The sequence below is a fragment of the Urocampus carinirostris genome, chromosome 5, assembly GCF_059441175.1.
Source record: "Urocampus carinirostris isolate Australia breed hairy pipefish chromosome 5, RoL_Ucar_1.0, whole genome shotgun sequence".
Classification (NCBI taxonomy): Eukaryota; Metazoa; Chordata; class Actinopteri; order Syngnathiformes; family Syngnathidae; genus Urocampus; species Urocampus carinirostris.
Genome location: NC_142353.1, coordinates 46,096,683 through 46,115,675, shown reverse-complemented (window position 1 = coordinate 46,115,675; position 18,993 = coordinate 46,096,683). Strand labels below are relative to the sequence as shown.

Here is an 18,993-nt window from a genome sequence, read left to right as displayed (position 1 = left end):
TAAGGCTCAGGAAACCCTCGCAAGGTGTTTCGAGTTAATTAGATGATTCAGGTGATTAGTTGAATAGCCTACTTGTATACTTTTTCATGATATTCTAATATTTTGAGATAGGATTTTTGAGTTTTCTTAAGCTGTAAGCCAAATTCAGCAATATTAAAACAATAAAAGGCTTGAAATAGTTCAGTTGATGTGTAATGAATCAAGAATGTATGACATTTTTGTTTTTTTAATTGCATTACAGAAAATAAAGAACTTTATCACAATATTCTAATTTTCTGAGACAGTCCAGTATACGGGGAGTGTTTTATTTTGCCATAACCCAAGTGTGATATATTTGACCAGTAGATGGCAGTGTATTGTCTCATGCTAACCCAAACCAGTGCCACAAGTTGCCAGACAAACATGCTGGCAACCTTAGGTAAGGATACCATTATGTAAAAGAAATACGTATTCATCAAAACTAACATTGGTAAGCTAGTTCAGGTATTTTGGCCTGGTATTTATACATTTTTTTCTACCGAGTGAAAGTTTTTTTTGGTTCCACTAGGAGGCACTAACACGCTTTAACGTCCACAAACATATTCCCGATTTACTCAAGATCTAAAACTCAATGTCTTGATAAATGCATACGCGAGATTAAAAATGGAACATGTAAATCGCAGATCTGTTTGTGGCTCTGCAAAATATATGATTCACACCAGTTTTTTTATTTTAATGGTACTGTTATGGACTTTTTGGACTAGTTTACAGGTTGGGGGCGTTATTGCTCTCATGCACTTTCCGGACAAATTTCAACTTGTTACCGAGTGTTAACTATTGTTTGTGTACTGTAACTCAATGCTTAATCTATTCCACCCTGGTCATCCTGGAAGGGGGATGACCACTTGTGAGGCCCCTTTTCAAGGTTTCTTTTTTTTCCTCACGCTGAGGTTTTGAGTTTTTCCTTGTCCGCATGTTGGTTCAAGATCAGGGGATGCTGTTATTGTAATCCTGTGCAGTCCTCTGAGACATTTTTGTGATTAAGGGCGTCATTAATAAATGGGACTTGACTTGACTACTGGAAACAAATGGAAAATTGACCTTAGAAGTGCTTGCACGGGGCCATGAAAAGGGTGGATAAACCGTGTATCTGTCCTCTTTAGTGTCGCTGCTAAATCGGGAAACCCCGACCACATAGTTCCGGTAATCTGACAGGATCTTGATTTTTTTTTTTTCCAAGAAGTCGCAAAGGTGCCATATTACGTCCCTTGGAGAGAGGTTTACAAAATCTCTTGACCTCGAGTCTAAAATCCTTGCCAACTCTATAGTGAAACTGTGCAAGACCCCCTCAAGCGCCTCTTTTTCCCAAAAAGCCACAAGCAACAAATCAAGCAAATCCTCCTGCTGTTCTTGGAGACTTTTGTGGACTCTAAGACTCCCTTCCGAGGTCTGCAATCCAAGCGAGCGTGATTTATTCTTGCAAAGAGCCGTAAAGAAGTCGCAAATGGATGTAGCGCTTCATCAAGTGGCACGTTCACGTTTTGCTCATGTTCGAAAATTTCATATTCAAATTCAGGTGCGTCATAGTTTTCTCAAGATTATAGGAAATTTGCATCACCTAATCTTGAAAAATGCATTTAGGACAACCAACTATTTCCACGGGTTCAAGACCAGATCAAACAATGGCGAACTATTCACATGTTCAAATTTAAATACAAAAAATACAGAGAAGAAGAAAATGGGGTATGAGTGATCCGTGAAATTGGGAATAGTGCGTTTAAAACTATGGTTAACTTTGTTATTAGTGTTACTGATGTTATATCATACCTGTTATTATTAATATTATTACTATTGGTGTATTTAACAGAATAGAATAGAATATGCCATTATTGTCATTGTTACAACATGGGATATGCTGTGACAACGAAATTGGACGACTCCAGTTCCACATTTACAGTGAGGATAAGGAAACAAAGAGATAAAGGAACAAAGAACTAACTGACTTTGTTGGAAGTCGGCTTTGTTTTCCTCGGGGGGTGGTCAAACAGAGTTACTGGATACAACCAGAATGTTTGATGTTTGATCTTACACTACACATTACACATAGTCCAGTGTTTTTCCGAATTGCTCAGTCCACAATTGAATGGATTTGGGAGTACAGTCCATAAACGTGCCCGATTAAAGTCGCCGTCGACGATAAAGCTCCGTCGGGGTGTGCAAGCTGCTGTTTATAGATAGCAGCGGGCAGGAGATTTAGCGCTATGCTAACGTTAGCATCCGGTGAAACGGTTAGCGGTGGAAAGTAAACAGCAAACACAAAGACCACAGTTAACTCTCCCGGTACATAGAAGGGTCTGCACGATACTGCTAGAAACTCCATATCGAGTGAGCAGTGTGTGTCAATGGTTCGACTGTTATGGTAGCGCGTAGTCTCCAATCCCTGTTTTTACCGGAGTCTTCGTCTCGTTCGAGCCGGTGATGTAATGCGGCGTCGGGAAAGCCAATAGGGAAGATGAAGGGGTAGGGAATATACGCATCTGCTTCTTACTACCCCATTTTCAAACATACTATGTAACATTATTTTGTTGAGTTATTGTTTTTGTTTTTGTTCTGTTTTTATTTTAATGTTTGAAATGAAGTTTTCATTCATTCATTCCAATCCCAGAATAAAAAAAGACGTAGATTCCTTCTCAGTCTCGGTTGGAAAAGCGGTGGAATTTTCCCTCAGTTGTTTCGTGTTTACATCAAGGTAGCATTTACCTGTTCCCTTTCGCAATGACTTTCACTTTGAAGACACGCAGAGTGCCATGCACGCTTCAACTTGCATGGAAAACTCATAAATCATAACAAATCTTTTGCTTCCGCTCCAATCTTTAAATTTCCATCACTTGGGAAACTTGAGCCGACCCGATAACTTTGATTCCTTTCCAAAAATTTCTTCACTCCTATAATTTGTGTTTTTTTTTATGTATATACACGCACACCCGCATCGCAAAAGATGGCAAATACATTTTGACACGATCAAGTTGAAACTCACATTTATTTCCGACAGGCTTTTCTCCTCAACGATGGCTTGAAAGTTTCCCGATTCTTTGCTTTGAACTCATTCGGTGTCGTACGTTTCTCTCAAATTGTGAGGATTTCTGCCATTTTGACTCCTTTTTTAAAGGCCTAAACTGAATTGAGTTTTGTTGCTGTATCGGTAGAGGACATACTTTTTTTTTTTTTTTAAATACTCGTTTCCAAGAAAAGTTTAAAAATATGCAAGAACCTTCACTCGATCTCAATCACCATGGCCATCGTGTTCCCTCAGGAGACCACTTGCATGTCATCCCTCTCTGACCAGACAATGACGATGGGACTTTTTTTCTTGAGGAAATAAGCTCTGTTGAAGAGTTAAGCGCCCATTACTATTTGTCAATATCTCAGGACTCTCACGAGACTGCATCGCTATGCCTACTTGCCAAATGGAGCCACCTACACACACACACATACGCCGGATACAGGAAGCAGCACTAGGAAGTCGGGTTTCCTCGATGTGTGGACAAAGATCTGCCCAAAACCTCTCCTGTCACCTATTGATGTTTATCCTGAAATCGTTCCCAAAGGCTTGATACATTCAGATGAGCAGCGCCTAACCCTTTGTAATATATACTATATATATTTTTAAAAAAACAAGATATACGTATTTTTACGTTTTGGCACTTGGGGACAATGCTTCTTCAAACATATTTATACCTTATGCCATAACAGGAGGTTACTTTCTCTGCAAAGCTAGATGTGAGAATAAGAGCTGTTAGTGTTAAAAGGCGACCATTTTAGTTGGCAGTGAAGTATAGTCATAAACTGGAAAATAATAATAATAATAATAATAATTTCCTTGTATTGTCATTCTGTGTAACAATGTACACAGAACGAAATGTCGATTGCACCTGACCCGTTGTAGCGAGCCGATGCAGCCGCAGCCAACAGAGGGCGCCGCCGACCACTTTTTAAGTCTTAGGAATGACTCGGCCGGGGCGCGAACCACCGACCTCCCAGTCTCAAAGCGGGCGGTCGAATGATGTCTGGAGAGAAAATGGACTCTATTGTCTGACTTTCAGACAGATCTTGACAATGTATGCGTTGAGAAATATGGATGCCTAGTTGAAAAGAAGTATGTATTTCTATATTAAAGTTGGCATTTTGGTGGTAGAGTTCTGCCTAATATTTGGAAAGTTACAGTGTAGTTCTTTCCTTTATTTTGAGAATGTTGCTGTCTGGCATTCAGATGTTGCGCAGCCCTTGGAAAGTCCGCAGGGGTTCCTTTTTATTTGAATAGCTGGTTTAGAAGTTTGGCCATCAAACAGCAGACTCGAACAAATAAAACATAACTCGTCCCTTCAAGGTCATGAAAATCCATTGCCGCGAAGTGTGTGTTTCATGTTACCTGCCATTATGAAAAAATCACCAAAGAGCGCAGGCAGACTCATAAACCAGGTATGTAATTTGCTGCGTAATAAAGGCGCAGTGCAAAAATGAGTTTACATTAATAACCTGCAAGTGAGGCAACATTGACATGGTGAAGGTTGACCTCATGCGTCTATTAGTATGAATTAGAGGAACACATGGTCTTCTGCTTCTGCGACATGTTTTCAAGTTTCATGACGACTGTAGTTTCACAGTTCTTATTTATGGGATGAAATAAATCATCAGTGGCAAGTCCGTTCTTTTTTGAGATTTCTTAAGATTTCCAGATCGACTCGCATATTTATATAGGAACTTCTTAGGTTTCGCTTCTCAATTAACCTAGAATGCACTTCAATTGTGCAAAACGAACCACCTTTTGAAATTTTATCTTCTTATATTACTATCAAAACAGCAAAACTGAATGTATTGAATTATTCTGGATTTACTTTACTCTACTTTTAAGGGTTTTTTTTTTGTTTTTCCCTTGCCTTCACGTGGGTTTCAGATCAGGGGATGATGTAATGGTGAAGCCCTTTGGGCTTTTAGTGATTAAGAGCTACACGAATAAATATGACTTGATTTTAAATGTTTTTTCGAGTAAAATGAATGCTTAAAATTTCAAAAAATGATTTCTCACTGGGACAGCACGTCGGCGCAGTGGTTAGCGTGTGTGCGGCACAGTGCTGAGGTCATGAGATCAAACTTCCTGTGTTGAGTTTTCATGTTCTCCCCGTGCTTGCCTGGGTTTTTTCTCCGGGCACTTCAGTTACCTCCCACATTCCAAAAACATGCATGTCAGGTGAATCGGCCGGTCCCAATTGTCCCTAGGTGTGAGTGAATGAGTCAGTTGTCTGTCCCTGTGATTGGCTGGCAAGCAGGTGTCCCCTGCCCACTGCCCGAAGACAGCTGAGACGGGCTCCAGCACCCCCGTGACCCAACTGAGGATAAGCGGTGTAGATAATGGATGGATGGATTTCTCTCTGTCATATAAAATCTTTGTATACGAAATAAGTTTGCTTACTTTGAAGATGGATTTAAACTTTTACCAAAACTTTTACCAGACAAACCTACTAATCTACTATGTTAGAAAAATAATACATACAATGAGCCGAATAATCCGAGAAAAAAGAAGAAAAAAGAAAGTTATTTGATAGATTTGTTTGACGTTTATCCGATTATTCTTACTGGACCTTTAGCAAAAAACTGGAAGAGTCACCAAAAGGCAAATTCACAAACACTCTTAGACACCAGGAAACGTTCTGGTCCCAGCCCATTTAACATCAAGATTCTCATGAGTAAGATTCTCATTTCATGAGGATGTTGCAAGTGGATGAAAGCTTTATAAATAAAAGAGCAATGTTGTCTGGCTTTTGAAGTCCGTTGGTTTTTTTTTCCCCCCTCAGGGAGAGCGAGAAGACCAAGCTGCTGATCTCCCAGCAGACGCAGAAGGTTGTAGAGAAAGAGGCGGAAACGGAAAGGATTAAAGCTGTCATCGGTAAGGAGCAACTGAATTAAAGGACACGTATCGTGTGATTTCAAATGATTTCACGCTAAATGATAGGCATTTTAGAATGTACCCGTCACAGAAAAGTCTCCATCAGTCAGAAACAAGATAGCCGAAAAGTATGAAGCCCGATGACGCGATTCTCTCCAAACATGGTTTGGTTATATTCACGAAATCCGGGAAATCCAAAACACACGATAGTGCCAACAGATTAAAAAAAAAAAAAAAAAAAAAAATCTGCCTAAAAGCATTTGTGCATTGTTTGACGTTCCTTGCTGCAATCCCTTCATTTCGCCCCATAATTCCTTTTTAAAAATTAACAGACCACTAAGATGACTTCGAATATGGCGAACTTTTTTAACATCCTCAACTCTTAAACCAGTAGTGACTGACAGTATCAGAAATTATTTTCCCCCCATTTTATTAACACTCCACTTATTGAAACATGAATATTTTGTTTGTTTGTTTGTTTGTACATGATTCAATTGTTTGTTTGTTTGTACATGATTCAAATTGTTCTCGATTGTTCTCAGCTCAGGGATGCTGCTGGAAATGTGAATTTCCCTTCGGGGATGAACAAAGTATCTATCTATCTATCTCTATCTATCTATCTAATGATGATTGACACATCGGTTAGCCAATGAAATGAACTTTATCAGAGAAACGTGGAGGACATTTTACACTAGGACAGAGCGCATACTAAAGATAAAAAAAAAAAGGAAAAATGCACAAAAAAATGAAATTGACATGCAAGGAATATCATGAAGGCAATACAGAAGTAATGGAAAATTTAAATTTATTCGATCATCTTATTTATATTTGTAACAGAAGTCAATCAAACATGACTTGGGACATTTTAGTGTACTTGTACTACAATCAGTCATGTATTTAAAACTAATTTATCCTGCATACGCACATCACTTTATTTTGAAAATAGGTATAAGTCCATTTTTGCACAAAATATTTGATGTCACTGGCACTCAAATGGCACCGAATAACAGGAATGACCCTTATATCCGAGATCAGGGGTAGGAAAAGTACCGGTACTAATAATACACATTTGTTGTTGTTTTGGTGCCGGTCTTGTAGCCAATGTCCCTTCGTGCCCCCTTTTCAAAATGTCGACCCAATTCGGCCCCAATTCCAAAAAATTGACACCCTTGTTCAAGATTTTTGTAAGTAAGGCCCCAAAAACCAAATTCTTGCTGTTGTAAAATGGTATCATCGACATGAATAGGTATATTTTTGCTAAAATACCCACTGGTTGATATGTATTGACGTTTTAAGCTATTTTCAACAAAACATTATTTCTAATAAGTTGACAAAACATCCCGTGATTAAAAGTTCGTAACAATAACGGCTCTTAAATCAATGAATAACATAAATCTGAAATTCTGGTTTTGTGTAAAAGATCTGGTGCCTGTGCCTAGCCTCAGTTAAGTGTATTTATTTATATACAGTGGAAGCTCGGTTCTCGACCATAATCCGTTCCAGAACCCTGTTCGAAAACCGATGTGTTCGATCACCGAAATCATTTTTCCCATTAGAAATAATGTCAATCGTTTTAATCCGTTCCAACACCCTGAATGTTTACCATGAATGTTTAACGTAAACAGGAAGCTAACCCAGGCTAATCGCACGTTCGCGTTATCGTAATCTTCCGTACGAAAGACGACGCTAACATGAACGTGTGAAATTTAAAAAATCAGGTCGTTTACAAGTCATTTTTGCACCAGGGTCTCCACAACATATGGTGAGCGGTTCATTGGAAAGGGGGCTCCGTTCCAACACCCTCAATGTTGGGCTCCGTTCCAACACCCTGAATGTTTACCTTGAATGTTCAACGTAAACATCAAGCTAACCCAGGCTAATCGTACGTCCGCGTTATCGTAATCTTCCGTACGAAAGATGACGCTAACATGAACGTGTAAAAATAAAAAATAAAGGATAAAGAAAAGAAATATGAATAGGATTTCTTAACTTTGTGGTGGTAAGCAGAAAGAGCAGGTGGACGGTGGGGAGAAGATCAGACACTCGCACACCTCCTTCATATTTTGCTATTATTTCTTTCTTAAATGCAATAGTTGTACGCACTACTTTTCTTTTTTCACCTGTAGCAACTTTGCTTCTCGCACTGACTTTCTTCGGAGGCATAAAAAGGGGCAAAAACACCCGTACGCCGCTCAGCATGGCACCCTAGCGTACGCACTCACGCATTACCGGCGTTCGAACTCCGATTTTTTGACCGAACAGCGAAGCAAGAATTTCTCAACATTTTTGCTCGGACTCCGATTTGTTCGAACTGAGAGGCGTTCGAAAACCCAGGTTCCACTGTATTAGCGTTTCATGTAAAACACCAAATCCAATATTAATCATTCAATTCTAACTCAAACAGTGGATGTCATTGGAGGGAGGGTCGATTCAATCGAAAATTTGTGCTCCAATCATCAGATAAGCCATCGGAGCAAAACACCCCTCTACTGAGAAATTCCCATTTTAAAGCGGCCAAACATTCCAGAAACTGGTTTTGGCGGATCCGAGACGTGTCAGAAAAGACCAAATCCGGTGGTTTGTTTTTCAGAGGCGGAAAAAGTGGCCCAAGTGGCGCAAATCAAGTTTGGACAAAAAGTCATGGAAAAGGAAACGGAGAAAAAGATCTCTGAGATTGAAGGTACGTGTCCAAAAAGATCATCGCATTTTGTCATATTTTGGCGAGTCCCGGCAGGACGGACGCCCTCGCAAAAAGCACACTGACTAATTTGTGCTCTGCGTCTGGAAACCATTGTAGCATCGCTTTCAACAGCTCTTTACAATGTGCTTGACACATTTCGAAATTTCAAAAGACATGACGAAATCATCATGAATACACACATTTCACCTAATGATGACTGAGAAGAAATAAAATATCTGATTACTCCATAGAAAAAAACCAGCACCAATCAAAAACGGGAGTCCAAACCCTTGGTTCAAACCCTAATTCTAGCCCAAACCTGTTCAAATCTGTTTAAAACCCTAACTTGCAGCCAAGCTCCTAACCCCATTTCCACGCTTAACCCGAAACCCATAAACCCTGTTTCAAACCATAATCCGAGCTCTAAAGACATTTTGGAATCCTACATTCAGTTTAGAACCCTAAAATGGAGCACAAACCCTAGTACCTAACCTTAGCCCTACACCTAACCCGAGGCCAACCCCGTTTCAAAACGTAACACTTGAAGAGAATAGAATAAATTGTTTAAAGTAAGTTCCTTAAATACACAAATCATTCAATAAAATGGCCCCATCAAAAATACATAAATCAGTATCTAGACGAATAGATGTGAAATGAAAACGTTCTTAATGAGCGACTGTCGGCAATACAGTTCCAAAAAAAATGAAAAACACTCTCCTAACTCTACTCACAAGCGCCATCTGGTGGGTTTTTTTGGATCACTTGTCAAATTTAAATCAAAGAAACAAAATAAATAAATCATGTGCCTTTGCAAAGGGGGGGAGGCGCCTACTTGCGTGGAGGGAATTTAAGTAACGGCTTCGATATAGCCTAATGTATCAGAAAGAGTACACTTTTCTTCTTCACAAATCTACTCAAGTAAAAAGTTACTACCCACCTCTCTACCCAGCGTGATCTACAATCTTAATAGCTTTCTTATGCAGGTGATCAAGTGACTCTATTGTTCCCCAAATTTCTATATATCTCCATAATAACTCAAATAGGGCAAAATTAACTTTACATTCTATGAAAGGTTTTTGGTCGAATAAATGTCTGCATTTGCTCATCGCTTTAGCGCTCGCTGCTAATTTGGATTCCATGCGAGTTGTATGGAGTCTCAAGCTAATATCATGGCTAATTATCATTTGGAGAAACTTCCATCCATCCATTATCTGCACCGCTTATCCTCAGTAGGGTTGCGGGGGTGCTGGAGCCCATCCCAGTTATCTTCGGGCAGGGGACACAGGGACAGACAATTCGCTCGCTCATTCACACCTAGGGACAATTTGGACCAATTAAACAATTTACCTGACATAGATGTTTTTGGAATGTGGGAGGAAACCGGGGTGCCCGGGGGAAACCCACGCAAGCACGGGGAGAACATGTAAACTCCACACAGGAGGTTCGATCTATGGACCTCAGAACTGTGCCGCCGTGCTGCCCGATTTTGAGAAGCTTCAACTCTTTCATTTTTTTTTTCTATTTGAACATTTGTTGGTCGGCTGGATCCCCTTTCGCAATTTCCCATAAGCTTTGTTTTTGATCCATTTAAAGGCGGCGTGCAGGATTTGAAAACCTGAGGCCGCAATCATGACTTGAGTCTGCAGGTGGCGGCAGAGGAATCCCTGATTTGCGTGCATTCCTTAGACGCGCTCAAAAATACTCGTCTTTTTTTAACATTTTGGGGGTTTGTTCCGCCCCAAACAGGCCTAATTAAAAGCGGATGGGCCAAAAAAAAAAGCATAAGGGCTCTTTGAACTCAGTTGGGCATTGTTAACACTTAATGGAGAACATTTCACTTTTAACTTTTTAAGGAAGCCTCAAACGATGCACGCCACTTTTAACGATAGTTGGTTTTGCCTCTTGCTCGCCATCAATATGAGGTCTGATTGTCTTTCTGCTGTGCTTCCTAGACCAGGCCTTCTTGGCACGGCAGAAAACCAAAGCCGACGCTGAGTTCTACTTGGCGCTGAGAGCCGCGGAAGCCAATAAGGTGAACGAACGAATGGATGAAAACTTGATTTCGAACATTAAAATAAAAACAGGACAAACACAATAACTCGACAACAAAATCATGTTAACATAAAAGGGGGAGTCAGAAGCAGACGCTTATTTTCCCTACCCCTTCATCTTCCCTATCAATTACATTCTATAGATAGCTCCTCTTTTGTGTCTAAATACAACACAATCTCAAGGATACACAAAATACATAGGTCTGATATCAATCATTATAATAATGACAATTGTCTCATATTTTAAACACTCATCATCGTTGTACCCATTTATTAATGTTATAATGCTACTACTCACTAAATATCATTGTGACACCAATGATAAGAACAACAATAGCATTAATAACAGTTATGATATAATAGCAACAATAACAATAAAGTTAACCAGAGTTCTAGACGCACTATTCCCAATCTCCCGTATCACCCATTTTCTTCATCTCTGTATTCCGCCAGAAATGTTTTTTTGTATTTAAATTTGAACACGTGAATAGTCGGACATTGTTTGATCTCGTCTTGTAAATTCTTCCAAAGTTTGACTCCGCACACAGACACACACATCCTTTTCCTGGTGGTTCTCACATTTGGGATTAGGAATTCACGACAGCCCCTTAAATTATAACTTCCCTCTTTCCGAATGAATAATTTTGGGATGTTTCCTGGCACTATGTTTTTGTTGACCTCAAATAGCAGTTGTAAAGTGAAAAATTGGACTAAATCATCCAATTTCAATCATTTGGACTGCAGGAATTAAATATGAGTATGATCCTGATATCCTACCCTGTGTATAGTTCTAATTGCACGTGAATAGAATAGAATAGAATATACCTTTATTGTCATTGTTACAAAATGGGTTAACATATTGTGACAACAAAATTGGGCATGACACTCCAGTTTCACACATTCACAGTGAGGTCAAAAACCCAAGAAGATCAGAACAGAGAAGATAAGGGGCTGTAGTCAACTTTTGTACTGATTGCCCCAGACTTCTGCACAATATCACCTAATGGTCACCTAATGACTCCCAACACAGCACTTGGGTCTAAAATGGCGGCGCCCCGTTTGGCTGCGGCTGCATCGGCTCGCTACAGTTTAACTGTACGGGTCGGGTGTATCGACATTTCCTTCTGTGTGCACGGTTACAAAGAATGACAATAAAAGTACATTCTATTCTAATAGGTTACGTAGCAAAGTTGGGAGAAAAGAGCCCCAAAATACACTTGGGCTTGGTCCATCCTGCAGATTTTAACCTTGTTTTTCTGCGATTGTTCACGTTTGCCACTTGATGCGACTTTTAGGCCCACTAAGCTCTGGACACTCGAAAAGCTATCCTGCGCTAAAAATCAGGGCTTGAAACTGCGAAATTATTTCACGAGCTAATTCGGACAGAATGATTGTGCTTGCAAGCAAAAACGGCGCCGGTTCCCCCTGCGGTGTTCGAACCCTTAACGTTAAGACGACACGGCGAACTGTTGATAAACAAATACGTGTCCGTACCATGTCACCTGAGATGAATCATGCCACGCTTCAAATTCAAGATATGATGACCGTTTCAAATTGTACTTCCCATAGAAACATCTCGAACAGTCCGAAGACAGATACCTGAAAACTAGATCTTGTCAAATATTGACTCCAAAACACACCATCATGCCCACAGATTAAAAAAAAAAAATCTGCCTAAAAGCATATCTGTATCATTGGATGTTTCTTGTTGTAATCTGTTTGTCTTGCCACATAACTTCTGTTACATATAAACAGACTTAGCCTTTTTCCTTTTCATTAACATCATTCTAGGTCAATCGCAGGCCCGCATTAGCCTGTAAGGGCCTGTTTGATAAAACAGTGATCATCTCCTTTAGCTCTAAATATCTTTAGCCAATAGTAACTAATTCAAATAAAGATTTACACATTGGTTAGCTGAAAGTAAAGGTGCGTCATGTGATTTGGGATCCATTTTAACGTGCGATTATCACCCGCAAGTGTGCATAATCATGGATTGACTTCTGGAAACAGAAGTCAAACAGTTACAACACTATCACAATGACTAAAAATTGTTCTAAGTAAAATACAATTTTGCAAAGCGTTTTTGCCTAGTAAAGAAGTCGCCTCCAAATGGCCACTTTTGGAAACCCTGTGACATACCTTTAGAAAAATGTGTTAACTACAATGTTTAGTCTTTTAGATAGGGACCTTGGGCTAGGTTTGGCTTTATGCTATTGCCCCAGCTGTTTCCATGTAAGATGCCCATGCTTCACTCGTTTGCAGGCATGAGTTTCAAAATATTTCTGTATGTTCTAACTTAGATGATCGGGACAAAACTGGAGAGTGTTACCTTTCAAAAGAGACTAAAATCGTCCATGTTTTCCAAACGGTACAAGAACAGAGATTAATTGACTTTGGGTACGTTTTGGATTGGGACTTTAGGCGAACTTGACCAGGAAATAAAGCCAGAATTTTGCCGCTGATGTTTTTGGTGGCATGAATGCATCTCAAGCTTTCACACGGCAGTCAAAAAGTTCAGGTATGAAGCGGATCGAGGACCACATATGAAGGCGGTCCGGCTCTGTCGTGAAAGAATCCAGTAGGCGCCGTTCGGACGGACCGTAACGGATCGCGTCTGTTCCCGCAGTGTGAACCCAGCCTTATTTCTGTCTCCAATCCCGACGATGACGCCTCCTTTTTGTTTCCGCTCTTGCAGATGAAACTAACGCCGGAATATCTGCAGCTGATCAAGTACAAGTCCATCGCCGCCAACAGTAAAATCTATTTTGGCAACGAAATACCGCAGATGTTCGTGGACTCCGCCGGAGCCTCGCTCAAGACTTCCGCGGCTGTGGATTTTCTGGCAGAGCAGACGGCCAACACGGACTAGCGCGGTGGCTAGCTCGAAAGCCGGAGGTGGACTTTCATACTCTGTTGGGCACTTTCACACTCCAGTCCAAAGATTCTCCAGGACCACATCACAGAAGCTCTTATAAAAGAGAAGATTGTCTCCATCACCTGAAAAAAGCATATCTCCTGAATTGGGTTTTTGTCTTTTAGAGATTGAAATCATCCCCTCATGGTTCATTCACCCCTTAACGCAGTAGCAAATACATGTCCGTCCGATGTCACCAGTCACTGAAATCCGTCGTGCCGCATTTCATTGAAAAGCTTGGGATTCAAGATATGATGACCATTTCAAGATATACTCAGAAACCCCATAACCATAAAGCAGTGATAGCTCACCTAAAGTCCCCAAGGAAGTCAGCTGATAAGTTGATATTCTGCGAAAATGGAGTCATTCCACCCGAGACCGTCCGGTGAATCCAACCGTGTAAGATATTGACTCCAAAACACAAGATGATGCCGAAAGATTAAGAAAAAAAAGCACCTAAAAGCATGTCTGCATTGTTGGACATTCCTTGCAGTAGTCCAAAACTCCCCTTTAGAAAAAACACTCATACAATTATTCCCAATATGGTAGTCAGCCTCTGACCTTTTGATTGACACCACTCTCAGCCAATAGCAGGCTTTTTTCACGGTCATCAGCCCGTATTAGTCAAAAAAGCTTGTTTGATAAAGGGGAGAAGGCTTCCTTTGGCTCTGAATATCTTCAGTCAGTAGTAACCGATTCAAATGTTAGCCAATGATATTTCCGTGGTAAATATGTCCACATTTACAGTGTGTATTCAAATTAGAACCCCAAAATCAAAGTGCGCGTCACGTCTCGCGATTTATTTTTATACACCGTTATTACGCGCAAGAGTACACAATCATGGATTGACTTCTGTAAAGAGAGGCCAAACATTTACAACTCCTTCAAAATGTCTCCCAAAATTGGCCAAAATAAAATACACAGTTGCAGTTGTAATTAGCTGTAAACTGGTCGTCTCCAAACGGCCATTTTTGCAATTGGCCATTGGAAAAATGTGTAAAATACAATGTTTTGTTTTTCATATTTTGATCAAATTTCACTATATACCAGTTAAAGCTTCAAGCTATTGTCTCACCCCAGTTGACTTTTGCTATTGCAGGGCCCCAAAGAGCAAATTTGTGTCATTTGAGGCAGCTCTTTTTTCCGTTCTTTACACCTAAAATGAATAGCACCCGTGCGGCCGCGACCAAATATCCTGATTGATTATTGCTGCGAGTAGGGGCCAGGAGATCCCTTTTTTTCGGTTCATGCAGCATAAGCATGCTGTTTTGTATGTCGGGTAAGCGTGCCGTTGTGGCTCGCCTAAAATGAACTGCACTGTTTTGGCCACGTTCCATTGCCCCCAAGTCGGTTATTGCTGGGAGCAGGGTCCTAGAGAGCAAATTTGTGTTGTGTGTGGCATTTGTGTTTTTTACATTCTCTGCGCCTAAACAACGAACAAATGAAGAGCACCTGTCCGGCTGCGATCCATTATTTCATGTTTAAAAGTGTGCGTGAGGGGTAACTTAGCAGATTTTCGTTTATCACAGGGGGTTCTGGTCCCCATCAACCAGGATGACGGAGAGATCACAGTTTCTCAAATTATTTTTGTTGGGGAGTAGTCCTGTTTTTTCATTATCCGGAAAAAAAATGGATTTTGGAGATACTTTTTTTTTTTTTTAAATGACAACGACAAAACAGTTGGAGGTCACCTTAAAGCAGAAGTGTCCAAAGTCCGGCCCGGGAGCCAGTTATGGCCCGTGATCACTTTTTTTGACGACATGATGACTGTAGCCTTTTGGCCACCTTGCCCTCGGCTTTCTGTGAAAATTTTAGCCCACCCCATTTCGGACTTGGCAACTGTAATAAAAAAGGAAAGTTGACTGCGAGGGCCGCCGCCTCCAGGACAAGTGGAAACTGAAGTATTTTTTCCCCAAGATCTGAAACTGCAAATAAGACTGCATGGACAGCCCTGCCTTAAAGGGTCTCATGGAGTTCAGGTGAAAGGGAAAAGCTCTATTTACAATATACTCACTAAGTGCTCCTAGTTTTCTCAGCAAGCAAGAAGAAAGCTAGTGCAGCTCCGCAATACTCTGCAAACTCCGATCCCTATTTTGTAGTTCTGATTCCATGACAATGTGATGAAGAAGGAGTATATTCAATCCGGATCCAGTTAAGCAGGACGTGTTGTCAATCCAGAGAATCGGGTCCAATACTTTAGTTTTTATGACGCTAGCTCCGTCGACTTCCTCACGGCCCCTGCACACTCTTCGAAAAGTATTGACAGCACTGCTCGTTTTGTCTTATTTTGGTCTCCAAGTAAAAGAGATCAATCAAACTGGTTTTACGCTAAAAACGTCAAGCCAAATCATTTTGCGGTTTACTTTTCACCTATGGCTAAGCCTCGCTCCCTTTATTCACTGGGACACAAAGATTGAAGAATGTGTAAGGAGAGCATGACTAAGGCGAGTGTCGCAGTAGGAGACATTTGGCAGGAGGCAACGGATGCTTTTATTGACGCGCACTTGGGTCCCAAAGATCACATTTCGTCTCACCGAAAGGGCTCGAACTCTGCGTCGGTGGCTTCTATTCCGGATTTCATCGTCGAGAAGGTCTTAATCGAAAACGCCCTTCGTGACTTAATGTCCCAAAGGACTGCACAGGCCACAATGACACCATTCCCTGATCTAAAACAGACATAGGACCAAGGAACAACTCAAAACCGCAACATGAGGAAAAAAGAAACCTTGAAAAATGGCCTCACAAGTGCTCATGCAACTTCCAGGATGACCAGGCTGCAATACATTTTGGGTAAAAATACAAAAAAACACAGGCCAAATGTAAAATTGTCCCAAATGTCCATCAAGGCAACGACGCAGCTTCCAATCTTAGTCGATGCAGACGTTGACTCATTCGAACCTGCGGATTTCTTCTTGGCTCTGGGAGTCACAAGTAGGCCGGCATTTACCGAGTGGAGTCTCTGTGCCGGAACAAAGAGGGAAATCAAATTTTAAGAGAAAAGAGGGGGTAAGTCCATGCACACATTTGTAGGCTAGTAAGAGAACCTTTAAAGTCTTAAGCGGACTGGGAGCCAGTGCAAGTTAGCTAATCTAGGAGTGATTTTCTTGTCTTAGCTTCAAATGTCTTGCTTCTGCATTTTCTTTCCGCTTCACCCACATTGAGTCGGTGCCGTGGTCGACGCAGAGCTATATCCAAAACGGACACGCGGTCAAATCGGGTAGAAAATATCCCCCATTGCCCAGCCTCAGTATACCTCGTATTAGATTTGCATGTACCCCATGCACAACGTTAGACTAAAGACAAAAAAACTGATAAATGCAATAGAATGGACATGCCAGCGGAGCTTGTCCGAGTGTATGTCGTCTGCTTTGCGCTCGGATTGGCTCGTTGGGTTTAAAGGCGGGGCTTAGCCATAGGTCAATTGTTTTCATGCTGGGACGGTTTGGGATCTTATTTCTCGTCGATCATTTTAGGTTGTAGCGGCTGCATGTAGCATTCTATGGTAACCTGTTTGGTTTTCTATGCGACTGGGATCGTTTTGTTTTATCCGTGCTATAGGTGAGAAGGATTTTTTTCAAGCCCGGTCTCATATTTGCATTATGTGACACATATAAGAATTTTATCTGCTAACAAAAGAAAACATTCTATAACTAAAACATTCACATTTTCAAATGGAATGTTTTGTGTGTGGGTTTGTGTTTTATTGTGAATATTTGTATCATGTATTTCTAATTTGAATCAGGGCAACGTTTCATCAAATATTTAACTGGGGGATTGTCATTTTTATTAACGTTGTATTTAGAAGTCTTGGAAATGAACGAATGAATGAATGAAAACTTTATTTGAACATTAAAATAAAAAAACAACAAAAACAATAACTCGACAACAAAATAATGTTACATAAAAGGGGTGGTAAGAAGCAAATGATTATATTCCCTAACCCCTTCATCTTCCCTATTAAATACACTAATTATATAACAACAATTGTAATGATATTAATAATAACTGTTTTGATATAACAGTAGGAACAATAACAACAAAGTTAACCATTTTCTTCATCTCTGTATTCTGCCCGGAATGTTTTTTGTATTTAAATTTGAACAAGTGAATAATTGGACATTGTTTGATCTCGTCTTGTAAATTGTTCCAAAGTTTGACTCCGCACACAGACACACACGTCCTTTTCCTGGTGGTTCTCACCTTTGGGATTAGGAATTTACGACAGCCCCTTAAGTTATAATTTCCCTCTTTCCGAATGAAATAGACGGTTTATAGGTTTTGTCTTTATATTCTAGCACAATTGAAAAGAAATCATGTAAAAATGAAAGTCTCCGTGACTTTTTATACATCAGCATCTGTTTAGATAGATAGATATCGATCTTTATTCCGGACTGACGTATGTTTCCGCCCGGTCTTGAACCGGGAACCTTTCGCGGCAATGTGCCAAACTCTGCACTATTGAAAGACGAGTGGAAACATTCGTCGGTCCGGAGAGAGAATGGGCGCCACCAGGCTGTACTTGCCCGAGACACACCACAGGAAAACCAACCAACGTGTGTTCTGTCTATTTAATGACCGATTTTCAAGTTTCTACACTGGTTTCAATGAAAAAGAGAATCACATCATAATAAAGACTGTTGATCTATTTATACCGGTGGATTTCAACTCTTGTTTTGTGTTTAATTTTATTACAAAAAATATTAAGTGGGAAGAAAAACTCGAGAATTGCTTTACCATGAAATCTTACACCCCAGGGTTATGATTTCATCAGGAGCCTCTGAAAAGACCTCCAGCCCTCCAGCTCAGGCACACGTTTTGCCATGAATTCATTTACTAGTCTGGCACCTGTGAGAATTGTTTTCCACCATTTCGTTTCTGGGCTAAAATAAGTTTGACACCCCTGTTAGAACCTATTTTACCCAAAAAGCCATTAAAAGCAAAAACATCGATATTTTTTTTTTGGGAGGGGTTGGGGGGGGGGTTATCGAGCCACAACACAAATTTGAAGACAAAAATTCCACAAAACTGCCCAGCTTGTTCTCCAGACAAATGCTAATTCTTCAGCACATACTTTGCGGGATGTTTGATGATGCCAGAGCCTGTTTCCAATTGTTCATATAAATATACCACTTTCGCCAGTCACTGAATCACATCATACCCACGCAAGCACGGGGAGAACATGCAAACTCCACACAGGAGGTTCAATCTCGTGAACTGTGTCGCACACACGCTAACCACTGCGCCATACAAACTCTTCAAATTCAAAATATGATTTCAAAATATACTCATCGCAGAAACATCCCCATGAGTCTGAAACGAGATACCCCAAAACTAGAAAGCCGGTATAACTCACCCAAAAGTACTGGGAACTTCTACCGATGACACGATTCCCCACAAATAGGGTCTGGCTACATTCAGGAGAGTC

At 40.6% G+C, this 18,993-nt stretch overlaps 1 protein-coding gene across 1 annotated transcript in view; it reads left to right on the top strand.

The window, feature by feature from the left end:
* The window catches only part of LOC148366530 (erlin-2-like), a 36,809-nt gene extending 18,885 nt beyond the window's left edge, over nucleotides 1–17,924 (top strand). The window contains exons 9-12 of the mRNA XM_088336990.1: nucleotides 5,832–5,923; nucleotides 8,514–8,603; nucleotides 10,556–10,635; nucleotides 13,350–17,924. Coding sequence (XP_088193116.1) covers nucleotides 5,832–5,923; nucleotides 8,514–8,603; nucleotides 10,556–10,635; nucleotides 13,350–13,523 — 436 coding nt within the window. The 3' untranslated portion in view covers nucleotides 13,524–17,924. The remainder of the gene's footprint in view (nucleotides 1–5,831; nucleotides 5,924–8,513; nucleotides 8,604–10,555; nucleotides 10,636–13,349) is intronic.
* Nucleotides 17,925–18,993: the final 1,069 nt, after the last annotated feature.